The sequence below is a fragment of the Bombina bombina genome, chromosome 2 (genome assembly GCF_027579735.1).
Source record: "Bombina bombina isolate aBomBom1 chromosome 2, aBomBom1.pri, whole genome shotgun sequence".
NCBI classification, from domain to species: Eukaryota; Metazoa; Chordata; class Amphibia; order Anura; family Bombinatoridae; genus Bombina; species Bombina bombina.
In genome coordinates this window covers 966,765,168-966,792,348 of record NC_069500.1, presented here as the reverse complement: position 1 = coordinate 966,792,348, position 27,181 = coordinate 966,765,168, and the positions used below count along the sequence as shown (strand labels likewise).

Genomic DNA, 27,181 nt, shown 5'->3' with positions numbered 1-27,181 from the left:
GGGCGAAACCTGAAGTCCTGGTCGGCCGATGTGTCGTCAAAATCCAAACTATTGAACATCCCTTTCAAAGGAAAGACCCTCTTCGGGCCTGAATTGAAAGAGATTATTTCAGAAATCACTGGGGGAAAAGGCCATGCTCTCCCCCAGGACAAGTCCTTCAAGACAAAGAATAAACAAAATAATTTTCGTTCCTTTCGGAATTTCAGGAGCGGTCTCGCTTCATCCTCCCCTGCTGCAAAGCAAGAGAGTAACACTTCACAACCAAGGGCAGCCTGGAAACCTTACCAGGGCTGGAACAAGGGTAAACTGGCAAGAAGCCTGCAGCTGCCTCCAAGACAGCATGATGGGGTAGCCCCAGATCCAGGACCGGATCTAGTAGGAGGCAGTCTCTCTCTCTGTCTCTGTCTCTGTCTCTGTCTCTCTCTCTCTCTCTCTCTCTCTCTCTCTCTCTCTCTCTCTCTCTCTCTCTCTGTCTCTCTCTCTCTCTCTCTCTCTCTCTGTCTCTCTCTCTCTCTCTCTCTCTCTCCGTCTCTCTCTCTCTCCGTCTCTCTCTCTCTCTCTCTCTCTCTCTCTCTCTCTCTCTCTCTCTCTCTCTCTCTCTCTCTCTCTCTCTCTGTCTCCGCCTCTCTCTGTCTCTGTCTCTCTGTCTCTGTCTCTCTGTCTCTGTCTCTCTCTCTCTCTCTCTCTCCGTCTCTCTCTCTCCGTCTCTCTCTCTGTCTCTCTCTCTCTCTCTCCGTCTCTCTCTCTCCGTCTCTCTCTCTCCGTCTCTCTCTCTCTCTCTCTCTCTCTCTCTCTCTCTCTCTCCGTCTCTCTCTCTCTCTCTCTCTCTCTCTCTCTCTCTCTCTCTCTCTCTCTCTCTCTCTCTCTCTCTCTCTCTCTCTCTCTCTCTCTCTCTCTCTCTCTCTCTCTCTCTCTCTCTCTCTCTCTCTCTCTCTGTCTCTCTCTCTCTCTCTGTCTCTCTCTGTCTCTCTCTGTCTCTGTCTCTCTCTGTCTCTGTCTCTCTCTGTCTCTCTCTCTCTCTCTCTCTCTCTCTCTCTCTCTCCCTCCGTCTCTCTCTCTCTCTCTCTCTCTCTCTCTCTCTCTCCCTCCGTCTCTGTGTCTCTCTCTCTCTCTCTCTCTCTCTCTCTCTCCGCTCAGGCCTGGACAAGAGACGTACACGATCCCTGGGCCTTAGAGATTGTATCCCAGGGATATCTTTTAGATTTCAAGGACTCCCCTCCAAGGGGACGGTTCCACATTTCTCGTTTGTCTACAGACCAGACAAAGAAAGAGGCGTTCTTACGCTGTGTAGAAGACCTACATACAATGGGAGTGATCCACCCAGTTCCAATTGCGGAACAAGGGCTGGGTTTTTACTCAAACCTGTTTGTGGCTCCCAAGAAAGAAGGAACTTTCAGACCAATCCTGGATCTTAAAATTCTAAACAAATTCCTCAGAGTCCCATCATTCAAGATGGAGACCATTCAGACAATCTTACCAATGACCCAGGAGGGTCAATATATGACTACCGTGGATCTAAAGGATGCGTATCTGCACATTCCTATCCACAAAGATCATCACCAGTTTCTCAGGTTCGCATTTCTGGACAAGCATTATCAGTTTGTGGCTCTTCCTTTCGGGTTGGCCACTGCTCCCAGAATTTTCACAAAGGTGCTAAGGTCCCTCCTGGAGGTACTAAGATCGCGGGGCATAGCAGTGGCGCCTTATCTAGACGACATCTTAATTCAGGCGTCGACTTTCCAAAGAGCCAAGTCTCATACGGAAATTGTAGTGGCCTTTCTGAGGTCTCACGGGTGGAAGGTGAACATCAAAAAGAGTTCTCTCTCCCCCCTCACAAGAGTTCCCTTCCTAGGAACCCTAATAGACTCGGTAGAAATGAAAATATTTCTGACGGAGGTCAGAAAGTTAAAACTCTTAACTACTTGCCAAGCTCTTCATTCCATTCCTCGGCCATCTGTAGCTCAGTGCATGGAGACAATCGGACTAATGGTAGCGGCAATGGATATAGTCCCTTTTGCACGGATACACCTCAGACCACTGCAACTATGCATGCTCAATAAGTGGAATGGGGATTATGCAGATTTGTCTCCTCAAATACAGTTGGACCAGGGGACCAGAGATTCTCTTCTCTAGTGGTTGTCTCAGGATCACCTGTCTCAGGGAATGTGTTTCCGCAGACCAGAGTGGATCATCGTAACGACCGACGCCAGTCTGTTGGGCTCGGGTGCAGTCTGGGACTCCCTGAAAGCTCAGGGCTTATGGTCTCGGGAAGAAGCTCTTCTCCCGATAAACATTCTGGAACTGAGGGCGATGTTCAACGCGCTTTAGGCATGGCCTCAGCTAGCTGCAGTCAAATTCATCAGGTTTCAGTCGGACAATCAATCTGGCCTATATTTTTCCACCGTTTCCTATCCTCCCTCGTCTGGTTGCCAGAATCAAGCAGGAGAGGGCTTCGGTGATTCTAATAGCGCCTGCGTGGCCACGCAGGACTTCGTATGCAGACCTAGTGGACATGTCATCTGTGCCACCATGGACACTGCCAATGAGGCAGGACCTTCTAATACAGGGTCCTTTCAAACATCCAAATCTAATTTCTCTGCGTCTGACTGCTTGGAGATTGAACGCCTAATTCTATCAAAGCGTGGTTTCTCTGAGTCGGTTATTGATACCCGGATTCAGGCTAGAAAGCCTGTCACCAGGAAAATCTACCATAAGATTTGGCGAAAATATCTTTTTTTGGTGTGAATTCAAGGGTTACTCATGGAGTAAGGTTAGGATTCCCAGGATTTTGTCCTTTCTCCAAGAAGGATTGGAGAAAGGATTATCAGCTAGTTCCTTAAAGGGACAGATATCTGCTTTGTCTATTCTTTTACACAAACGTCTGGCAGAGGTACCAGACGTTCAAGCGTTTAGTCAGGCTTTAGTCAGAATCAAGCCTGTTTATAGACCTGTGGCTCCGCCATGGAGTCTGAATTTAGTTCTTTCCGTTCTGCAAGGGGTTCCGTTTGAACCTTTACATTCCATAGATATTAAACTGTTATCTTGGAAAGTTTTGTTTTTGGTAGCTATCTCTTCTGCTCGAAGAGTTTCGGAGTTATCTGCTTTACAGTGTGATTCACCTTACCTGGTTCCATGCAGATAAGGTAGTTTTGCGTACCAAACCCGGTTTTCTTCCTAAGGTTGTGTCTAATAAGAATATTAACCAGGAAATTGTTGTTCCTTCTCTGTGTCTTAATCCTTCGTCGAAGAAGGAACGTCTGTTACACAATCTTGATGTGGTTCGTTCTTTAAAGTTTCCATTTACAAGCAACTAAGGATTTCAGACAAACAACTTCTTTGTTTGTTATCCTGGTAAGAGGAGAGGTCAGAAGGCGACCGCTACCTCTCTTTTTGGCTGAAAAGCATCATCCGTTTGGCCTATGAGACTGCTGGCCAGCAGCCTCCTGAAACAATTACTGCTCATTCTACCAGAGCAGTGGCTTCCACGTGGGCTTTTAAAATGATGCTTCTGTTGAACAGATTTGTAAGGCAGCGACTTGGTCTTCGCTGCATACTTTTTCCAAATTTTCCAAATTCGATACTTTTGCTTCTTCAGAGGCTATTTTTGGGAGAAAGGTTTTACAAGCAGTGGTGCCTTCCGTTTAAGGTACCTGTCTTGTTCCCTCCCTTCATCCGTGTCCTAAAGCTTTGGTATTGGTATCCGACAAGTAAAGGATGAATCCGTGGACTGGATACACCTTACAAGAGAAAACAGAATTTATGCTTACCTGATAAATTACTTTCTCTTGTGGTGTATCCAGTCCACGGCCCGCCCTGTCATTTTACGACAGGGTTTTTTTTATTTTTAAACTACAGTCACCACTGCACCCTATGGTTTCTCCTTTTTCTTCCTAACCTTCGGTCGAATGACTGGGGGGTGGAGCTAGAGGGGGAGCTATATGGACAGCTCTGCTGTGTGCTCTCTTTGCCACTTCCTGTTGGGAAGGAGAATATCCCACAAGTAAAGGATGAATCCGTGGACTGGATACACCACAAGAGAAAGTAATTTATCAGGTAAGGTGTCCTCCAGATTAACTCTCAAATGAGGGGTGCTGGAGTTGGAGATGGCAGTGCGCCAGATTTTCTCGTTATGTTTAAAGGTTTACAAATCAGCAGGCGGCTATGTTAAAATCCTTGACGCTTCTTGGGTTTTCAGTCTGACATCCCTGTTCCTCAGTTTGCTCTCCTTCCACGAGTCTTTGCTCGTATCACATAGAAGTGGACTTCTGTATTTTTTATAGTTCATGCATAGTCTCGCAGGATCTGGATACTGACCTAGCGGGGATGTATCTCTTCCACCTTGGTGGTTGTTCCTGAGGAGGGACCTTCTAATTCAGGGCCCATCCTTTCGTTTCTCTGAAGCTTTCTGCTTGGAGATTGAACTCTTAGTTCTGTCTAAGCGTGGTTTTTCTGAGTCAGTCTTTGAGACCATGATTCACGCTCGTAAGCCTGTTACTTGAGAGATTTGTCATAAGTTATGGCGTATATCTCTTTATTGGTGTGAATCCAAGGGCTACTTTTGGAGTAGGGTCAGTATTCCTAGGATTTTGTCTTTCTCTAGGAAGCTCTGGAGAAGGGTTTATTAGTCCGTACCCTGAAGGGTCAGATTTCTGCATTTTCTTTTTACTACATTAGTGTCTGGCTGATGTGCCAGATGTGCAATCTTTTTGTCAGGCCTTGATCAGAATCAGGCCTGTGTTAGTCTGTTGCACTTCTTGGAGCTTTAACTTTGTTCAAGTTTTACAGCAGGCTCCGTTTTGAGCCATTGCATTCTATAGATATTAATTTGTTTTGTTTCTTTTTGCTATCTTTTCTGCTCGGAGAGTTTCGGGATTCTCAGCCTTGCAGTGCGATTTGCCTTTTCGTCTCTTCCTTGTCGATAAGGTGGTTCTTTGTTCTAGTTAGGTTTCCTTCCTATAGTGGTTCCGGACATATATTTTAATCAGGAAATTGTGATTCCTTCTCTATGTCCTCATCCTTCTTCTCATAAAGAACGTTGTTGCTCATCTTGGATGTTGTGCGTGCTTAAAGTGAAAGTAAATCCTAGCGTTTTACAAACGCTAGGATTTACTATTGAAACAAATAAAGGGGATTTTCATTCATGAAGTATAAGCTATGTCGCCTCTTAGCCAAATGTTTTTTTTTTTTTTTTTGCCGTGGGTTCATGTACAAGGTAAAAACGGCGATCAATTGAATCAAATAAAAGGAGCTTTCTACATGAAGTAGCTTATACTTCATGAATGAAAATCCCCTTTATTTGTTTCAATAGTAAATCCTAGCGTTTGTAAAACGCTAGGATTTACTTTCACTTTAAAAGTTTAATTACAGACGACTAAGGAATTTCGCCAGTCTTCTGCCCTGTTTGTTTCTCTGGGAAACGTAAAGGTCAGAAAGCTTCTGCTTTTTCTCTCTGGTTGAGAAATTTAATTTGGTTGACTTATGAGACTGCTGGACAGCAGCCTTCTGAGAGGATTACAGCTCATTCTACTAGGGCGGCCTCCTTGGGCTTTCTAAAATGAATCTTCTGTAGAAAAGATTCCAAGGCTGCAACTTGGTTCTCTGCATATTTTTTTTCAAATGTTATACTTTTGCCTTGGCTGAGGCTTCTTTTGGGAGCAGGGGTGCCTTCTATTTAGGTTATCTGTCTTGTCCCTCCCTAATCATGTGTCCTCTAGCTTGGGTATTGATTCTCAACAGTAATTGATGATGCCGTGGACTCACCATATATTTGGAAAGAAAACAAAATTTATGCTTACCTGATAAATTTATTTATTTCCGGATATAGTAAGTCCACGGGCCCCACCCTTTATATTAAGACAGTACTTTTTAACTAACACCTCAGGCACCTCTACACCTTGTGTTACTCTTTCTTTTTTTTTCTTTCTCCATTTACCTCCAGTCGAATGACTGAGGGTTGTGGGAAGGGAAGTGATACTTAAAGGGACATGAAACCCAGCATTTTTATTTCATTATTCAGACATAGAATACAATTTTAAATAGCTTACAAATTTACTTCTATTATTTCATTTACTTCCTTCTCTTGGTATCCTTTGCTGAAAGGTTTATCTAGGCAAGCTCAGGAGCAGCAGAGAACCTAGGTTCTAGCTGTTGATTGGTGGCTGCATATATATATCGATTGTCATTTGCTCACCCATGTTTTCAGTTAGAAACCAGTAGTGCATTGCTGCTCCTTCAACAAATGATACAGAGAGAATTAAACAAATTAGATAATAGAAGTAAATTAAAAAGTTGTTTAAAATTGTTTTCTCTAGATTTTTGGGTTCCGGTGGAGGAGGAGCAAGCAGGTGAAGCTGAGCTCTGGCCTCCAGTCCCACAGCTGCTGGCGGTGATTCTCGCGCCTCTCCCAAGTTTGGGAGTTTGCATTAGGACAGTCAATACTATCACTCAGGAACCTACTCAGCGGCACTTCATCCCGTTGAGAAGGCAAATAAGCTGCCTAACATACCCAGTATTTATGTCGCTATAAAGGGACATTTGTTTGGCTCTATACACTTAACCACTATTTGAAGTTTCAATATACTGGCTGTTGTTGTCTTTTTAAAGTAGTCTAAGGAGACAGGGCAAGAAACAAACGGACCCGGCTTACAGCTGCAAGTTACCTGGCACCTCCTGAGTTTCTCCGAAAGCTGCACTATTTACCTGTGCTTGGGACTTTTCTTTTTTCTCTCCCCTCACCGGTCTCTCCCTCCCCACCTCTAGTGTCGGCTGAGAGTTCCTGTCGTGGAACCGCAACTTGCTGACAGGAGCAGTCTGTTCTGACGCCGGACATTGTGAAGATCTCGGCCCAGCTTTTGGTGCTCCCCTCCCCCTCTCCCACCAGTGCTGCGTGAGAGGGGGTAAGGGAGATTGTGTTTGAGTGTGCAGCGGAGGTTTGCGACCTGGTTCACCGGTCCGTTTGACGGGCCCCTGCATGGATCCTTCCCCCTCCTCTCCCACCGGTGCTGCGTGAGAGGAGGGAGGTTAGCGGCTGAGCTGTGAACGCCAAAGAGAAGTGGTGAGGGGGATTCCCTTACTACTTGAGCATAGCAAGCAAGACTCCCCGCAGAGGCAACAACAGGAGGAGTAGCAGCGGATGAGTGGGGAAGGAGGAGGTGAGTGGGAGAATCACTCTCGGCAGAGTGCACAGGGAGGAACTTTCCATAATTCATGGTTAATGCCGGAGATATATACTCTCTCACATTAAGGCAATAATTAGAGGAGATAAAGGAATATAAAAAGAAAAAAAAAGAACCTTGTCTTGAAAGCTCTCAGAACTGAGCCAAAGGATTACAACTGCTGCCTACAATTTATTATAGAAAGGAGGGGGGACGGAAGGGAAGAGAGAAGGAAGGAAGATTAAGGACAGAGAAAAAGGAAAAAAAACAGAAAATGTTACGTTACTTGGCAGTAAAATACTAACCTATTATATATAATATTACTTACTATAGAATAGAAGGGCTGTATTTCGTTATGTTGCCATAGTTTGGCTTACATCAGAAAAAAAAGTCTGTAATAAGGGTTGTCTATTTCTCTGTTTTGCTTGTTTAAGTTTTCTATAATTTGAAACTTCCCTTATAGAAGTCACTAAGGCCGAATTAAAATTTTTTTTTTTTTTTTTTTTTTTTTGTTTTTTTTTTTAGCACATGAATAGCTACAAAATGGTTATATCTAATGACATACAAAGGGCTTAATGTAACGCTTAGGGACTTGTGATGAAGCACCTCTAACGTATTAACTGCCCTCAATATAAGAAGTTAATTGTGTGCTTTTTTATATAGCCCCCTTATCTCTGATGAAAGAGGTGTAAAAACTGTATTACTGAATTAGTGGTTAAATTAACAGGTCATAGCCTCTTTTTCTTTCATTTTTCTACTAGATTGTGTATTAGAATTTCAACTTGGTCAGTAGGATGGAATCCATTTGGCCTCAACTTTCTTAAGATGGTGTTTTGCTATAGATTATATGTACCCTAGTAAAACTTTTTTTTTTTTCCTTTGTGTTTTTTAGGCCTGGCTGAAATTTTGTATATACCATACTAAGTTGTTTTCTGTATAGGGACCTAATTGTAGACTTTCTATATAAATAACAGATAGAAGTAACTGCCCAAGAGCCTTCTATTTTGGAATTCTTGCTTCTCTTTTAGAAGCCATTAAACCCGACTTAAAATTGATACATATATTAACATATGAATGGTTACAAACCGGCTATACCTAAAGAGATACAGAGCATTTGAGGTAATACTTAGAGACTCCTGAAGAAGTGTCTCTAGTTTATTTCACTGTTTTCCACAGGAGAATTTAATTGAGTGCCCCTTCAATAGCCCCCTTATTTCCCATGAAAGGGCAGTAAATCTGTATCACTGACTTAGGGGTTAAATGAACAGGACATAGCCTCTTTTTCTCGCTTCCTAAGAATAATAGACTGTATATTAGAATCCCAACTGTTTAGTAGATTAGAACCTACTTGCTCTCATTTTTTAAAAACAGTGTTTGGTTATAGACTATATATACTCAATTATATCTTGTTTTACAATATCCACTGTATAAATCTTGTGGGAGAATTTATCTCTTTATTTCCCATCTTAGGCCCTCCTGAAAGTTTGTCTATACCATACTAAGTTGTTCTCTATAAGAGGACCTAATTGCATATTCTTTCCTATAAAGCTTTCTTTCATTTACAACAATAGACTGGGGAGGGAGGGGGTGGGGAATTAGAATAAGGTGGAAGAAAAGTGGGGGAAAAAGAGAGAGGAAATTTAGTAAGACTTATTTGGGACATAAATCTTACTCTTGAAAAACTGTCTAAACTACTAAAGATATAGCTCCTTACTTAACCCTCCTTGGTTAGAAATATACAATAATCTAGAATCGAAAGATCGTTTCTTGAAGTTCTTGGTTGCTTTCTCCCAGGTAGCAGGAATTAATTTCTCTCTTATAAAATTAAGACTGTTCGCTATCCTTAGATAACACAAAGGGTTAACATTAACAAGACACGACTAGGGTAAGAAGTCCACTTTGGGGCCAGTTGAAGTAAAAAGAAACTGTATCAAGGGTTACAATAAGGTTATTCAGAATTGCTGTTAATTTGCTGTTGGAGGAGAGATTGGATTAGAGTAAAAACTATCCTGTTAGAAACTGTACTAAGGAGATAAGAGCAATTGCTGGTTTCTATAATTCAAGCCTACACTTTATTATACGCCGTGGTCTCCCCTAAAAAGAGGGGGAAGGAAGGGAGGGGCAGATAAGAGGGGAAGAAAAGGGAGAAAGCTAATAAGGGAAAAGGTATTCTCACAAAAATATACTTAATTATAATTTATAGTTAACAGAATTGTATCATTTTCTATAAATTCACATTACTATCCGGCCTTGAGCTTCTTGCACTTTTTGGGCCTTGTGCCCTATTACACAGGTTTTCCACTCCTTTTTCACTGGCACAACCTCACTTTCTCTAGATTAATAACTTTAACATCACATGTCACACTCACAATCACTCCCCCCCCCTTATTTTTTTTTTTTTTTTCTCCCACTGCACTTACTTAATAGGAACGGTTGATTAAACAACTCCTTCTTCACCTTCACCCCCAATCACGTGGTACATGGACAAATTTCTCTCGAACTCTCTTAAAACACCCTCCCCTAATATGGCAGGGAGACATAGGGACAAGAAACTCAAGAACACACAGGATTCAGTTACTGACCACCAAATTAATCCTACTAATCCCGCAGCAATGCCAGAAAATCTTAACATGCAGATGTTAGTAACTAACATAGCAGAGGCACTCTCTCCTAAATTTGAAACAGTTAAATCTGAAATTAAACAAGATATCTCCGCCTTAACTCAAGAGGTAAGGCAATTCTCGAATAGGCTGCAGGAAGTAGAGCAGAGGGTCTCGGATTTGGAAGATCAAGTAAGTCTACATAGTGCTAAAACTGAGACCTCAACCAAAAATCTTCAAAAAATGATGGATAGGCTAGAGGATCTTGAAAACCGTTCCAGACGGAACAATCTAAGAATAATTGGACTTCCTGAAACTAATCAATTTGAAAACCTTGATACTTTCATTTCCGACATACTCGTTAAAGCTTTAAAAGTCCCATCCACATACCCACCGATTATAGTGGAAAGAGCCCACAGAATAGGGGCTCCTCGCTCGGATAGCAACAAGAGTGGTAGACCTAGACCTGTAATCGCAAGATTGCTCAATTATAAAGATAAAAACCTACTACTGCAGTATTTTCGTAAAAATCAACCAATCACTATAGAGGATAGTAGGATCTTGATTTTTCAAGATTTTTCGGCAGATACAGCCTTAAAGAGAAAAGAACTGGCCCCGATGTGTTCTAAATTCATTCAACAAGGGTATAGAGCGGCCTTGATTTACCCTGCTAAACTTAAAGTGGTAGTAAAAGGGACAACACATATAATTGAGGATGGCCAAACTGCAGAAAATCTTTTTAAGACCCTAGACACATAGATACTAGTCATAAATCTAGTTTATCTTTTTTTAACATCTCGGAAGACAGGTGTATGGCGAAGGTAGCTTCAGGGTTGGGGATAAGGAATCCCCTCTTTTTTTTTTTTTTTTTTTTCTCTAAGCCTCCCCCCTTTTTTTTTTTTTTTTTTTTTTTTCTCTCTCTCTCTCTCTCTCCGTTTGCTCCTGGTTCCTTTCCCGCCCGGTTCTCTCCCTCCCCCCCCCCCCCCCCCCCCGCTCTCTCAACCTTCTTTTTCTCACTATACGTATTAGAGAGATGACACAAAAACTAGAAAATCTTAAAATTGTATCCTGGAATGTAGGGGGAATATCGTCCCCCATCAAACGGAAGGCAATATTGACACATTTGCGGAAGGCCCAGGCTGATATTGGACTTATACAGGAAACGCATTTAAATTTAGAGGAATCACTAAAACTAAAATCATCCTGGGTAAAGGAGGTATTAGCGGCTCCAAGTTCTGGAAAGAAAAAAGGGGTCGCAATACTTATAGGCAAAAGAGTCCAAGTGGAGATTTTACATTCCGAGGTCGACCCTGGGGGGAGGTATGCTGTGGTCAAACTGAAAGTAGGTCAGACAAAATATACAATTTGTAATGTCTATGGTCCGAATAAAACTGACCCTGACTTTTGGGATTCACTACAGGCCAAACTCCTTAGCAGTGAAGGCCATTTAATCCTGGGGGGGGATTTCAATATGGCTCCACAATGTCCTTTAGACAGACTCAGAAGAGACACAAAGCTCTTGAAACAAAAGAAAGATAGCCTTGATTTTAAAATGATCAATAAGATTAAACAAATCCTTGCTTTACGAGATATATGGAGATCTCAAAATCCTGATACTCAGGACTTTACATGTCTATCTAAGGCTCATAAATCTTTATCTAGGATTGATCTGTTTTTAATCGATGATCGGCTAAGCTCTGCAAAGGTAAAAACAGAATTAATGCCAATTTTTTTGTCAGACCATGGGCCTATCTCTCTCGAGCTTAACTTTGCTCAGCCGAAATCAAAGATTTTGCGATTCTTTTTTCCCTATTATTTATTCACTGATCTGAAATTCAAAGAGTGGCTTAGGAATAAATTTAAGGAATATGCTCAATTTAATAATAGCTATGTAGATCGCACAGATATCTTCTGGGAAACTGCTAAAGCAGTCCTCAGAGGGGAAATCACTGCATATACTGCTAGACTGAATAAGAGAAGGAAGGCAAGAGAGAAGGAAGTATGTAACTCAGTGATTAATTCTTACAATCTTTATTTACTTGAAAGACTTCCCTTAAATTGGGCAAGATATATTCGTGCCAAATCTGCAAGAGATACTTTCTATCTAACCCAGGAAAATCACAATGAGCTTAGACTGCAAGCTAAATTACATAGATTCGGTAATAAGTCTGGTAAAATGTTAGCTAAGTTAATTAAGAACGAGAACAAAAAACCTACTATAGACAAAATTCAGCATAATGGGAAACATCTATCTAAGCCTGAAGAAATCTCAAATATATTCCATCAATATTTTCAAGAACTTTACACTGGCAAGGAGTTTGACATAGAGAAGGCGAATGAATTTTGGAGTAAAATTACATTTCCTACGGCCACTTCTGAAGCAATTGACAGACTTAATTCACCTATCACAAGGGAAGAAATTGAAAAAACAATCATTAAACTTTCTCTTAACAAGGCGGCTGGGCCGGATGGATTACCCAATGAGTTCTACAAAATTTTATCATCAGAGATAGTCCCTTATCTGGGTAATTTGTTCAATGATATCTTTATAAATAATAAACAGGTCACACCTTCTTTCTCGTCTTCATTCACTACATTGATTTTAAAAGAGGGGAAGGACCCTACACGTAAAGAGTCTTATAGGTCAATCGCATTGCTAAATTCGGACTACAAGATTCTTTCTTCAATTTTAGCAACTAGGCTTCAGTCTATTCTATCCAGAGTGATCCACCCGGACCAAGCCGGCTTCCTTAATAACCGCAACTCTTCAGCAAAAATTAGAGAATTACTTGTCACCATGGAATTTATCCAAGGATTGTCTCTACGGGGGGCGGGGAGAGAGGACTCCCCGGACCTGGCCATTTTGTCAATTGACGCAGAAAAGGCCTTCGATTTAGTAATCCATAAGCATATAATTTTCTCCCTATTAAAGTTTGGGATTGAGGGCAATCTCCCTAAGTTTGTGGAGAATTTATATAACCAATCTTATACACGCCTGATTATCAACAATGACACTTCCTCTCCAATTGCATTGGATAGGGGCACTCGCCAGGGCTGTCCTCTCTCCCCGCTTCTTTTCGATGTAGCCATAGAACCCTTGGCAATTATGATTAGGAGCTCCCTGGAGGGTATTAAAATCCAAAATCATGAAATGAAAATCGGTCTATACGCAGACGATTTACTCGTTTACCTCTCCAATACAGCTCAGAATATTCCAAGGCTTCTGAAAATCACTGATCACTTTGGTGCATTCTCAGGGTATAAAGTAAATGCTACAAAATCTGAGTTAGTCTGGCTTAGAAAAAACACTAGAAGTAACTTAGACTTACCCTTCAGACTGGTAACGGAATCAATGAAATACTTAGGAATTAACATCCCAATTAATTTGAGGGACCTATATAAAGCAAATATAACTCCAATGCTTGTTTATTTAAAAGAAAGGCTTAAGGCCTGGCAAAACTTACCACTTTCAATATCTGGTCGGTCCGCTCTATTTAAAATGGCACTTCTACCAAAGCTTCTTTACATCCTACAGAATGTCCCAGTAATTCTTTTCGAAAAAGATGTACTATCAATGAATTCATCAATTAGGCAATTTATTTGGCAGGGGAAAAGATCCAAGATAGCCCTTTCTAAACTGGCAGTACCAAGAGAGCTGGGAGGCCTAGCACTACCAAATTTAAGATCCTATAATTTATGTTTCCTAGCTCGCATAGTAGCGGACTGGATATCCTCCAAGAATTATGTTTTAAATAATGAACTCGAACTTAACGTATGTGAACCATATTCACCAGTGGCTTTGGCGCACTTGGAACCTAGAGATCTTCCAGTAAGCATTAAAGAACTTAAATTTATCTTGAACCCTCTTAAAGCTTGGTCTAAGCTAACCAAATCTCTCTCAATAAGCTGTATAGCATCAAAATACCTCCCTTTGATCAGAAACCCGAATTTCCAACCAGGTCTAGACTCTTTGGTTTTTAAGAGTTGGCACAATAAAGGATTGGATAAGGTTATTTACTTAGTTGACCAGGATAGAAAGTGTGTCAGGTCCTTTGAAGAGCTGAGGAATGAATTTAATTTGTCCAACAAATACTTTTTTGCGTATCTACAGATAAGGCATTATGTCGTTGATCTTGTCCATAAAATTGGATGGAGCTGGACTTTGGGCAAATTGGAAAATTGGCTAGTAATAACTAAAAATAGCTCTATGTCCATTGCTCCCTGTTATTATATGTTGGGCCTAAATAGAGGCACTTCTATTCTGGAGAATCTGGCTCTGACTTGGAATACCTTAATTCCACATAGTAACATTGAACCGAAAACTATTCAATCATCAGTAAGTAAAATAATAAAAACGACTCTTTCTTCTAACTGGCATGATGCACACCTAAAACTTTTGCACAGGGCATACTTTACTCCGGAAAGGGGCCTAAGAGTCCGAAATCAGGAATTTAATAAATGCCCCAAATGTTCTTACTTGGCTGCAGATCTAATTCATATGTTCTGGCATTGCCCTAGACTGAGAAACTTATGGAGCAAACTAGAATACTGGCTTAAGAATAAACTGAAAATTGAATCGTTAGCTTTGACTCTGTTCCAGGTCATGCTATGTCTAAAATTTGAAGATAGGTGTCAGCCTAATGAGAAACTAGTAAACTTGTCTATTTTGGCTACTAGATACCTGATATGCAAAAAATGGAAATCGAGATCAATTCCATCCATCTCCGAAATTAGGAATCACTTAAAGAAACAATGTGTTTTAGAACAAAAAAACGCGAATATAGATAACGAACTAGATGTAAGGAAATTTTTTGATAAATGGGCACCGTTCATTAAGATTCTCCCTGAGAGAGAAATTGACTATTTGATCTCTCCATTTAAGAACTCGGAGATGGTTCTGCTGGGTATTTGGTAGGCGGTGGGGGTTAGAGAGAATCGGGATCTTTCCTCCCCCTTTCCCCTTCCCCTTTTTTCCCCCCTCCCCTCCCCCCCCCCTTTTTTTTCTCTTTCTTTTTTTTTCTTTCCCCCTCTTATAAATTAAAAAAAAAATCCCAACAATGAGTAATGAGTTAATGGATAGATAATTCAGTTCAATTCACTGTGTATATGACTTGTAATATGCATTTTATGTTTGCTTGATATTGTTTTTCTTTCTCTGTTTTTTTTTGGTGCTAATATAATGTCTAACAACTGAAATATTTTTCGTTTTTTGTTATCATGGATCCTGTACTTGTTGCTGGTTATAAATAAATGTTAGAGAAAACAATTTTTTTTTTTTTTTTTTATATCTGAATCATGTAAGAAAATGTTTGGGTTTTATGTCCCTTTAAGTTTTGACTGTGGTGCTCTTTGCCTCCTCCTGCTGGCCAGAAGTGATATTCCAAACAGTAATTGATATCATGTACTCACCATATCCGGAAAGAAAGAAATTTATCAGGTAAGCATAAACTCTGTTTTTTATTGCATTCTGATGCTGATGTTTGCACATGTACAGCAACTCTCCTTCACTTACTTGCAGTGTAACCTAGGTTTAAAAATGGCATAATTCAAGTGAAGTACATGGAATGTATTTAATAACCCTTTAATAAAAATTTTCCAATTTCCTTCTATTATCGATTTTTGCTTTGTTTTCTTTGTATGCTTTGCTAAAGACTAAATCTAGGTGAGCTCAGGAAAGTGCACGTCTTTAGTCATTTGGCTGCAGTTTTTGCAAGATTGTGCAACTTTGCTATAAACATTGTTGCAAACACTGCTACCTTAGACTGCTAAATACATGTGCACACTTCTGAGAGCCTATTAGCCTACCAACTTGGTTTACTCTTCAACAAAGGATACCAGGAAAGCAAAGCAAAATTGACAGAAGTAAATTGGAAAGTTGTTTGTTCAGATAGATTATGAAACTGTAATTTTGACTTTACTGTTCCTTTATTACTATAATCACATTTTAAAAGTGAATGTCATGATTAAAACAGAGAATTTTAAGAAGTCAGTGACCGTTAAAAGAAAAAGAGAGGAAAATATGTGTTTCACGTACCAAATAATGTCTTTGTTATGTTGCAGGCTGGAAGAGTGTTGAAAGTGTTCCAAAGCTGGTTTCTGAATACATCGCTAAAAAAATCAAGGTTGATGAGTTTGTAACACACACTCTGCCTTTCAGTTCCATTAATGAGGCCTTTGAATTGATGCATGCAGGCAAAAGGTAAGTCAGATTTATTTGTGCACTTTTTTTAGGATCTGTCCTAAGCCTTTTTTCCTTGATTGTGTAATCCAATATAATGATTCTAAAATATTCTGTCTGTTTAATCATGTGTTATAATTTTAAATTGTGTTTATAGAAAAATGTTATACTAATCCAACAGTGTCATAAGTGTGCATACAAGTAAATCACAGACACATTATCAATTCATCAATGGTTAAAGCAGAACTTTTTAAAACTGCATTAAAAAAAAAATGTTTTTTTTTTCTTTTACAAGATATGACGAGTCCACGGATTTCATCCTTATGGGATATCTCCTCCTGGTCAGCAGGAAGAGGCAAAGAGCACCACAGCAGATCTGTATATATAGCTCCTCCCTTTCCTCTTGCCCCAGTCATTCTCTTTGCCTGTGTTACTGATAGGAAGAGGTAAAGTGAGGTGTTAGTTTTAGATTCTTCAATCAAGAGTTTATTATTTTCTCTTGTTAAGTGTATCCAGTCCACGGATCATCCATTACTTATGGGATATTCTCCTTCCCAACAGGAAGTTGCAAGAGGATCACCCACAGCAGGGCTGCTATATAGCTCCTCCCCTAACTGCCATATCCAGTCATTCTCTTGCAAGCCTCAACCAAGATGGAGGTCGTAAGAGGAGTGTGGTGTTTTATACTTAGTTTATTTTAAATGGTACCGGAGTGTGCTGTTTATCTCAGGCAGTATTTAGAAGAAGAATCTGCCTGCATTTTCTATGATCTTAGCAGAAGTAACTAAGATCCATGGCTGTTCTCACATATTCTGAGGAGTGAGGTAACTTCAGAGAGGGAATGGCGTGCAGGTTTTCCTGCAATAAGGTATGTGCAGTTAATATTTTTCTAGGGATGTAATTTGCTAGAAAATGCTGCTTATACCGGATTAATGTAAGTAAAGCCTTAAATGCAGTGATAGCGACTGGTATCAGGCTTATTAATAGAGATGCATACTCTTATAAAAATGTAATATAAAACGTTTGCTGGCATGTTAATCGTTTTTATATATGTTTGGTGACAAAACTTATTGGGGCATAGTTTTTTTCCACATGGCTGGTTTGATTTCTGCCTAGAGACAGTTTCCTGAAGCTTTCCACTGTTGCAATATGAGTGGGAAGGGCCTATTTTAGTGCTTTTCTGTGCAGATAAAAATACTGACAGAGACATTTAGCTTCCCTCTGCATGATACAGGACATCTCTGAAGGGCTCAAAAGGCTTCAAACTCGTGTTTGAGGAGAGTAACAATCACAGTAGACTGTGGCAGTTGTTGTGACTGTGTTTAAAAAACGTTTTTGTCATTTATTATTCTGTTTTGTTGTTAAGGGGTTAATCATCCATTTGCAAGTGGGTGCAATGCTCTGCTAACTTGTTACATACACTGTAAAAATTTTGTTAGTGTAACTGCCTTTTTTCACTGTTATTTCAAATTTTGTCAAAATTTGTTTCTCTTAAAGGCACAGTAATGTTTTTTATATTGCTTGTTAACTTGCTTTAAAGTGTTTTCCAAGCTTGCTAGTCTCATTGCTAGTCTGTACAAACATGTCTGAAACAGAGGATACTTGTTCATTATGTTTAAAAGCCATGGTGGAGCCCCATAGGAGAATGTGTACTAAATGTATTGATTTCACCTTTAAACAGTAAAGATCAGTCTTTATAAAAGAATTGTCACCAGAGTGGTCTGTCGAGGGGGAAGTTATGCCGACTAACTCTCCCCACGTGTCGGACCCTTCGCCTCCCGCTCAAGGGACGCACGCTAATATGGCGCCAAGTACATCAGGGACGCCCATAGCGATTACTTTGCAGGACATGGCTGCAATCATGAATAATACCCTGTCAGAGGTATTATCCAGATTGCCTGAATTGAGAGGCAAGCGCGATAGCTCTGGGGTTAGATGAGATACAGAGCGCGTAGATGCTGTAAGAGCCATGTCTGATACTGCGTCACAATATGCAGAACCTGAGGACGGAGAGCTTCAGTCTGTGGGTGACGTCTCTGATTCGGGGAGACCTGATTCAGAGATTTCTAATTTTAAATTTAAGCTTGAGAACCTCCGTGTATTGCTTGGGGAGGTATTAGCTGCTCTGAATGACTGTGACACAATTGCAGTGCCAGAGAAATTGTGTAGGCTGGATAAATACTATGCAGTGCCGGTGAGTACTGATGTTTTTCCAATACCTAAAAGGCTTACAGAAATTATTAGTAAGGAGTGGGATAGGCCCGGTGTGCCCTTTTCCCCACCTCCTATATTTAGAAAAATGTTTCCAATAGATGCCACTACACAGGACTTATGGCAGACTGTCCCTAAGGTGGAGGGAGCAGTTTCTACTTTAGCAAAGCGTACCACTATCCCGGTTGAGGACAGTTGTGCTTTTTCAGATCCAATGGATAAAAAATTAGAGGGTTACCTTAAGAAAATGTTTATTCAACAAGGTTTTATTTTACAGCCCCTTGCATGCATTGCGCCTGTAACTGCTGCGGCGGCATTCTGGTTTGAGGCCCTGGAAGAGGCCATCCATACAGCTCCATTGACTGAAATTGTTGACAAGCTTAGAACTCTTAAGCTAGCTAACTCATTTGTTTCTGATGCCATTGTTCATTTGACTAAACTAACGGCTAAGAATTCCGGATTCGCCATCCAGGCGCGTAGGGCGCTATGGCTCAAATCCTGGTCAGCTGATGTGACTTCAAAGTCTAAATTACTCAACATTCCTTTCAAGGGGCAGACCTTATTCGGGCCTGGTTTGAAAGAAATTATTGCTGACATTACTGGAGGTAAGGCTCATACCCTTCCTCAGGACAGGGCCAAATCAAAGGCCAAGCAGTCTAATTTTCGTGCCTTTCGAAATTCCAAGGGAGGTGCAGCATCAACTTCCTCCGCTTCAAGACAAGAGGGAACCTTTGCTCAATCTAAGCAGGCCTGGAAATCTAACCAGTCCTGGAACAAAGGCAAGCAGGCCAGAAAGCCTGCTGCTGCCTCTAAGACAGCATGAAGGAACGGCCCCCTTTCTGGCGACGGATCTAGTAGGGGGCAGACTTTTTCTCTTCGCTCAGGCGTGGGCAAGAGATGTTCAGGATCCCTGGGCGTTGGAGATCATATCTCAGGGATATCTTCTGGACTTCAAAGCTTCCCCTCCACAAGGGAGATTTCATCTTTCAAGGTTATCTGCAAATCAGATAAAGAAAGAGGCATTCCTATGCTGTGTGCAAGACCTCCTAGTAATGGGAGTGATCCATCCAGTTCCGCGGACGGAACAAGGACAGGGTTTTTATTCAAATCTGTTTGTGGTTCCCAAAAAAGAGGGAACCTTCAGACCAATTTTGGATCTAAAGATCTTAAACAAATTCCTCAGAGTTCCATCTTTCAAAATGGAAACTATTCGGACCATCCTACCCATGATCCAAGAGGGTCAGTACATGACCACAGTGGACTTAAAGGATGCCTACCTTCACATACCGATTCACAAAGATCGTCATCGGTTCCTAAGGTTTGCCTTTCTAGACAGGCATTACCAATTTGTAGCTCTTCCCTTCGGGTTGGCTACAGCCCCGAGAATCTTTACGAAGGTTCTGGGCTCACTTCTGGCGGTTCTAAGACCGTGAGGCATAGCGGTGGATCCGTATCTAGACGACATCCTGATACAGGCGTCAAGCTTTCAAATTGCCAAGTCTCATACAGAGATAGTTCTGGCATTTCTGAGATCGCACGGGTGGAAAGTGAACAAGGAAAAGAGTTCTCTATCCCCACTCACAAGAGTCTCCTTCTTAGGGACTCTTATAGATTCTGTAGAGATGAAAATTTACCTGACGGAGTCCAGGTTATCAAAGCTTCTAAATGCTTGCCGTATTCTTCATTCCATTCCGCGTCCTTCGGTGGCTCAGTGTATGGAGGTGATCGGCTTAATGGTAGCTGCAATGGACATAGTGCCATTTGCGCGCCTACATCTCAGACCGCTGCAATTATGCATGCTAAGTCAGTGGAATGGGGATTACACAGATTTGTCCCCTCTGCTAAATCTGGATCAAGAGACCAGAGATTCTCTTCTCTGGTGGTTGTCTCGGGTCCACCTGTCCGAGGGTATGACCTTTCGCAGGCCAGATTGGACAATTGTAACAACAGATGCCAGCCTTCTAGGTTGGGGTGCAGTCTGGAACTCCCTGAAGGCACAGGGATCGTGGACTCAGGAGGAGAAACTCCTTCCGATAAATATTCTGGAGTTAAGAGCAATATTCAATGCTCTTCTGGCTTGGCCTCAGTTAGCAACACTGAGGTTCATCAGATTTCAGTCAGACAATATCACGACTGTGGCTTACATCAACCATCAAGGGGGAACCAGGAGTTCCCTAGCGATGTTAGAAGTCTCAAAAATAATTCGCTGGGCAGAGACTCACTCTTGCCACCTGTCAGCAATCCATATCCCAGGCGTGGAGAACTGGGAGGCGGATTTTCTAAGTCGTCAGACTTTTCACCCGGGGGAGTGGGAACTCCATCCGGAGGTGTTTGCTCAGTTGATTCATCGTTGGGGCAAACCAGAGTTGGATCTCATGGCGTCTCGCCAGAACGCCAAGCTTCCTTGTTACGGATCCGGGTCCAGGGACCCAGAAGCGACGCTGATAGATGCTCTAGCAGCGCCTTGGTTCTTCAACCTGGCTTTAGGTGTTTCCACCGTTTCCTCTGCTCCCTCGACTGATTGCCAAAATCAAACAGGAGAGAGCATCAGTGATTCTAATAGCGCCTGCGTGGCCACGCAGGACCTGGTATGCAGACCTAGTGGACATGTCATCCTTTCCACCATGGACTCTGCCTCTAAGACAGGACCTTCTAATACAAGGTCCTTTCAATCATCCAAATCTAATTTCTCTGAGACTGACTGCATGGAGATTGAACGCTTGATTCTATCAAAGCGTGGCTTCTCAGTCAGTCATTGATACCTTAATACAGGCACGAAAGCCTGTTACCAGGACAATCTATCACAAGATATGGCGTACATATCTTTACTGGTGTGAATCCAAGAATTACTCATGGAGTAAGGTTAGGATTCTTAGGATATTGTCCTTTCTCCAAGAGGGTTTGGACAAAGGATTATCAGCTAGTTCCTTAAAGGGACAGATTTCTGCTCTGTCTATTCTTTTGCACAAGCGTCTGGCAGAAGTTCCAGACGTCCAGGCATTTTGTCAGGCTTTGGTTAGAATTAAGCCCGTGTTTAAACCTGTTGCTCCCCCATGGAGCTTAAACTTGGTTCTTAAAGTTCTTCAAGGAGTTCCGTTTGAACCCCTTCATTCCATTGATATTAAGCTTTTATCTTGGAAAGTTCGGTTTTTGATGGCTATTTCCTCGGCTCGGAGAGTCTCTGAGCTATCTGCCTTACAATGTGATTTTCCTTATCTGATTTTTCATGCAGATAAGGTAGTTCTGCGTACCAAACCTGGGTTTTTACGTAAGGTGGTTTCTAACAAGAATATCAATCAAGAGATTGTTGTTCCATCATTGTGTCCTAATCCTTCTTCAAAGAAGGAACGTCTTTTACATAATCTGGACGTAGTCCGTGCCTTGAAGTTTTACTTACAAGCTACTAAAGATTTTCGTCAAACATCTTCCCTGTTTGTCGTTTATTCTGGACAGAGGAGAGGTCAAAAAGCTTCGGCAACCTCTTTCCTTTTGGCTTCGGAGTATTATACGCCTAGCCTATGAGACTGCTGGACAGCAGCCCCCTGAAAGAATTACAGCTCATTCTACTAGAGCTGTGGCTTCCACCTGGGCCTTTAAAAATGAGGCCTCTGTTGAACAGATTTGCAAGGCCGCGACTTGGTCTTCGCTTCACACTTTGTCAAAATTTTACAAATTTGATACTTTTGCTTCTTTGGAGGCTGTTTTTGGGAGAGAGGTTCTTCAGGCAGTGGTTCCTTCCGCTTAATCCCTGCCTTGTCCCTCCCATCATCCGTGTACTATATATATCTATATATCCCATAAGTAATGGATGATCCGTGGACTGGATACACTTAACAAGAGAAAACATAATTTATGTTTACCTGATAAATTTATTTCTCTTGTAGTGTATCCAGTCCACGGCCTGCCCTGTCATTTTAAGGCAGGTCTAAAATTTAATTAAACTACAGTCAACACTGCACCCTATGGTTTCTCTTTTCTCTGTTTGTTTCGGTCGAATGACTGGATATGGCAGTTAGGGGAGGAGCTATATAGCAGCTCTGCTGTGGGTGATCCTCTTGCAACTTCCTGTTGGGAAGGAGAATATCCCATAAGTAATGGATGATTCGTGGACTGGATACACTACAAGAGAAATAAATTTATCAGGTAAGCATAAATTATGTTTTTTTAAGTGGTGCCAAAGTGTGCTACTTTGTGCTGGGGTGTAGCCTAGACCAAATAACTCTGTTAAAAGAGAAGCATTTGGTGGCTTCAAAGCAATGGGAACTGGTGGGACATAATTCTCACTGCACCTCCCATACTGTGATGCTGCCCTTTGTGTGATGGCCTAAGCTTAATTTTTCTGCAGGACTACAGGAGGGACCCAATGGACCTCTGAACCCTGTTAAGGCTGTCATGCTGTTGGACAGCGTATGAGGTAAGTGCAGCTTTTATATCCCTACAAAAGTTCCTCAGAGACTTATTTGCATCAGGAAGTTTTCTGCACTTATGTACAAGGGGACTCAGGGGCTCAGTCAGTAAAGAGCCTTTTTCCCCTGACAGTTTCAACAGACTGGGCTGTATTTGTGGGTTATTGAGTCTCATGTAACACTAGGGGACTCCTCACGTGGCGTCTTAATTCAGTACTGGGGTATGTTTTAAGCTCATTACGTGACAGACTTGTCTAGCAATGGTTATTAACTTACGACCATGACTGCTGGCTATCCTTTCCAGGGAGGAACAGTCTGTGTGTGTGTGTGCTGTTTGTTTCTCTCCCGGCGCTTTACTGGGTTAATCTGGAATGGCGACCGGGAGATGGTTTATGCCCACGATGGGCGGGGTTTCCACAATAGTATACTAAATAAGTGTGTGTTATGGCCGATTTCGCTGTTCTTAGGCAGCAGGCTGCTCAGATCTTATTGCACATATTGCTCCCGGTGCCTTTACATATAACAATGGCGACCGGGAGATAGTTGACAGAATGCCCACGAGGGGCGGAGTTCATAACGGCGCCAAAGTTAGGGGCGCCAAGGTCTCTTCCTTCTCCTTATGTTATTTACATTGTCGTAGGGAGTGGTGGACTTTTATAACGCAGTTGAAATAAGCGCATACAATAGCAGTGTTCCCTTTGATATGGCAATGTGCGACATATGACTGGTAACAAGACACAATAGTGCATGTCGTGTATATACACACTCCTGTTTTGTTTGGGGACTTGGGTCATATTGCTAGATACGGCTCCTTGTTATACCTTGTTTCTTTAGGATCATGACCGGTTTTACATTTTCACTGTAAGGGGTCCGTTAACTCCCATTGGTCGCATTTAATGTAAATATGGCGACCGGGAGAGTGTATACGTTACGCCCATGAAGGGCGGGCTTATTTCTGGCCTCTCTTTCTCAGCAGCGCAGTAGTAAGGACTGTATGCTGGCTGTGTTTACACATGGGAGGCGGAGCTTGGAGTCGTCTTTGACTGTGCTCGTTTCCTGTTTTCCTTGACGGTTGCAGCTCTTCCCCTCTGTGTGTCCGGATAGCGTTGCCATTACGCTCCGGATTTAGTTTAAGATACGTGGGGAATGAGTATTAGAGTACCTCTGCAAGCCTTTCTGAGGTTAACTCTGTTGTGTGCTGTCGCATTGTTTCTGTTAATCAATGCGACAGCCATAAACAAATATTTGCTACTTAAGAGTAGGTATGGCTGTTAAGTAGAACGGCTGACAGTATTTCCATATAGTGACACATAAGTACACCAGGACGAGTTGCCTTTGCCCTTCCAGAGACAGTATTCTGTGAAAGCTGTTTATAATAATAAAGTGGCAATTTATCTTTATAAGGTTGTGCTGTTTGGCTTGACTATGGTAATTTTGGCTACAATTCTCCTGTAGTGTCCCACGTATGGTTATGGCCCACATGCGGTGCTCTGCGGCATCCATTCTCCACTTTTTTTCTCACTATTGTGGGTCTAGGCTCTGCGGTTCCTTTCAGATGTTATATGGAATTGTGGCACATGACATCGCTTGTTTCATGTTTTTAGCAATGTGTGTTTACAGCAATGTTGACTATTTAATTGGATTGTTTTCTGCACAACAGAAATAAGAAGTTTATTTTTTTTTAAAAAAAAAAGATAGAGGGGCTGTTTCCCTCTTTTTCTAAGACCCTCTCCTCTTAAAGATATCATTATTGGGGAGTATGTGGACGATGGTTATTTTATCACATTCCTACAGTGCCCACAACATATTAGGTGTCCTTTTGTGGTCTAATTTGGGGACTGGCAAACTGGAGTATTTGCATGTTCAATCCCACTTGCTACTGCAGTGTCATTTTCTCAGATCCCTCATGTATCCTGTGTTTTATTAACAAGTGGAGGGCTCCAACTTTTTTGTAGTATGCAATTTTTCATGAGATATACCCTTTTCAGCTTAGGTGGCTGGATAGTCATTCCTGGGGTTAGAATGTATTCAGCTGGGCTACGAGACTTGCTACTTCCTAAGGGGGTAGTTGCTTCTTTCAAAGATTCTGAAAGTCGTACTCCGGGCTTCCAACCACTTTCAGCTGTGTCACCGTCACTAGAGCAACGGCACTTTGACTGCTGTATTATTTCAGTTGGAAAGTCCTATAAATAAATCTAAGATATGATTTGAACTTCTGAGTTTGCTAAATTCGACTTATCTGCATATCACTAAATTTTGCTGCCTTTCAAATTTTAAGGGACCACCCCTTTCTCTTTTAAACTGGAAGATATCTATTCGCAAGCCAAATCTACCTGGAGACATAACCAGTGTTGGCACAAGGGTCAACATCCAAGAGACTCGCTGCTGTTCCCAAGTCAGCATGCTGGGTTGGCCCCGATCCGGGACCGGATCTAGTAGGGAGCAGACTGTCTTTCTTCATCCGGTCTTGGATGAGAGATGTTCCGGATCCCTGGCAATTAGAGATAGTGTCCCAGGGATACAATCTGAAATTCGGAATTTTTTTCCCCTAGAGGAGGGTTTCTTCTTTCTTGATTGTCTGTAATCCAGATACACAGAGAGGCGTTCTTACACGTTGTAAGAGACCTATCCCTCTTGGGAGTAATTTGTCCCGTTCCAATTCAGGAACAGGGACGGGACCTAGCTTAAGACCTCATGAGTCTAAACAAGTTTCTCAGAGTTCCAACTTTCAAGATGGACAATATTTGTGCCTTTTTTCCCTTTGATCCAGAAGGGCTAATTTATGACTACCGTGGGTTTAAGGGATGCACATCTTCATGTTCCTATCCACAGAGATCATCCCAAGTTTTTGAGGTTTGTCTTTCTGGTCAGACATTTTCAGTTTGTGGCTCTACCTTTCGGGCTGGCCAACGGCGCCCAGAATTTTCACAAGGTTTCTGGGGTCTCTGTTGGAGGTTCTCAGGCTGCAGGAGTGGCGCCTTCTCTGGACGATATTCTGATCCAGGCGTCATCTTATCAGCTAATGGAGTATCACACCGACATTGTTCTGTCCTTTCTAAGGACTCACGGGTGGAAAGTGACTCTAGAACAGAGTTTGTTTGTTCCACAGTCAAGGGCTCCTTTCTTGGGAGCTCTAATCGACTCTGAGCATGCTCAGATAGTGGAATGGAGATTATGCAACTTTTTCTTCTCATATATCTCTAGATCAGGAGACAAGGGATTCTATTCTATGGTGATTGTCGCTGGATCATCTGTCCCAGGGGAATGCTTCCGCAGACCCTCATGGGTAATAGGGACAACAGACGCCAGTCTGATAGGATGGGGAGCAGTCTGGAACTCCCTGAGGGCTCAGGGTGTATGGACTCGATCGGAGTCTCTACTTCCCGTCAATATCCTAGATTTGAGAGCTATATCAATGCGCTTCAGACTTACCCTCCGTTGGCTTCGGCCAGATTCATCAGATTTCAGTCGGACAACATTACGACTGTAGCTTACATCAATCATCAGGGAGGAACAAGGAGTTCCTTAGCAATGACAGAAGTATCCAAGATAATTCAGTGGGCGGAGGCTCACTCTTGTTATCTGTCAGCAATCTACATCCCAGGAGTGGACAACTGGGAAGTGTTTTTTTGAGCAGACAGACGTTCATCCGGGAGAATGGGAACTCCATCCGGAGGTCTTTGCCACCCTGATTCTCAGATGGGGCAGGACGGAGCTAGATCTCATGGCATCTCGTCAGAATGCCAAGCTCCCGAGATACGGATCCAGGTCCAGGGATCCTCAGGCCAAACTGATAGATGCCTTGGTCGTTCAACCTAGCTTTCGTGTTTCCACCGTTTGCTCTCCTTCCCCGGGTGATTGCTCGGATCAAACAGGAGAGGGCTTCAATGATTTTCATTGCTCCTGCGTGGCCTCGCAGGACTTGGTATGCCGATCTGGTGGACATGTCCTCTCTGCCACCGTGGAAGCTTCCATTGAGGCAGGACCTTCTCATTCAGGGACCCTTCCATGAACTGAATCTAATTTCTCTACAGCTGACTGCTTGCAGATTGAACACTTGATTTTATCTAAGCGAGGGTTCTCTGATTCGGTCATTGATACTTTGATTTAGGCACGTAAGCCTGTTACTAGAAAAATTTACCATAAGATATGGCGTAAATATCTTTTATTGGTGCGAATCCAAGGGCTACTCATGGAGTACGATTAGGATTCCTAGGATTTTATTCTTTCTCCAAAAAGGATTGGAGAAAGAGTTGTCAGCAAGTTTCTTAAAGGGACAGTTTTCTGATCTATCTATTTTTGCTATACAAACGTCTGGCAGATGTTCAGGATGTTCAATCTTTTTGTCAGGCTCTGTCTAGAATCAGGCCTGTGTTTAATCCAATTGCTCCTCCTTGGAGTTTGAATTTAGTTCTTAATGTTCCTCAAGGGGTTCCGTTTGAACCTATGCATTCCATAGATATTAAGTTGTTATCTTGGAAAGTTTTATTTTTGGTTGCTATTTCTTCTGCTCGCAGAGTTTCTGAGTTTTCAGCATTACAATGTGATTCTCCTTATCTTAGTTTTCTTTCCGATAAGGTAGTGTTGCTTACCAAACCTGGTTTTCTTCCTAAGGTTGTTTCTAGCAGGAAT

General features: G+C 42.0%; 1 protein-coding gene across 1 annotated transcript in view; it reads left to right on the top strand.

Moving 5' to 3' along the window:
• Positions 1 to 27,181, top strand: part of LOC128649910 (alcohol dehydrogenase class-3) — a 95,279-nt gene that overhangs the window by 66,269 nt on the left and 1,829 nt on the right. The window contains exon 8 of the mRNA XM_053703461.1: positions 15,815 to 15,953. Within this exon, the coding sequence (XP_053559436.1) occupies positions 15,815 to 15,953 (139 nt within the window). The remainder of the gene's footprint in view (positions 1 to 15,814; positions 15,954 to 27,181) is intronic.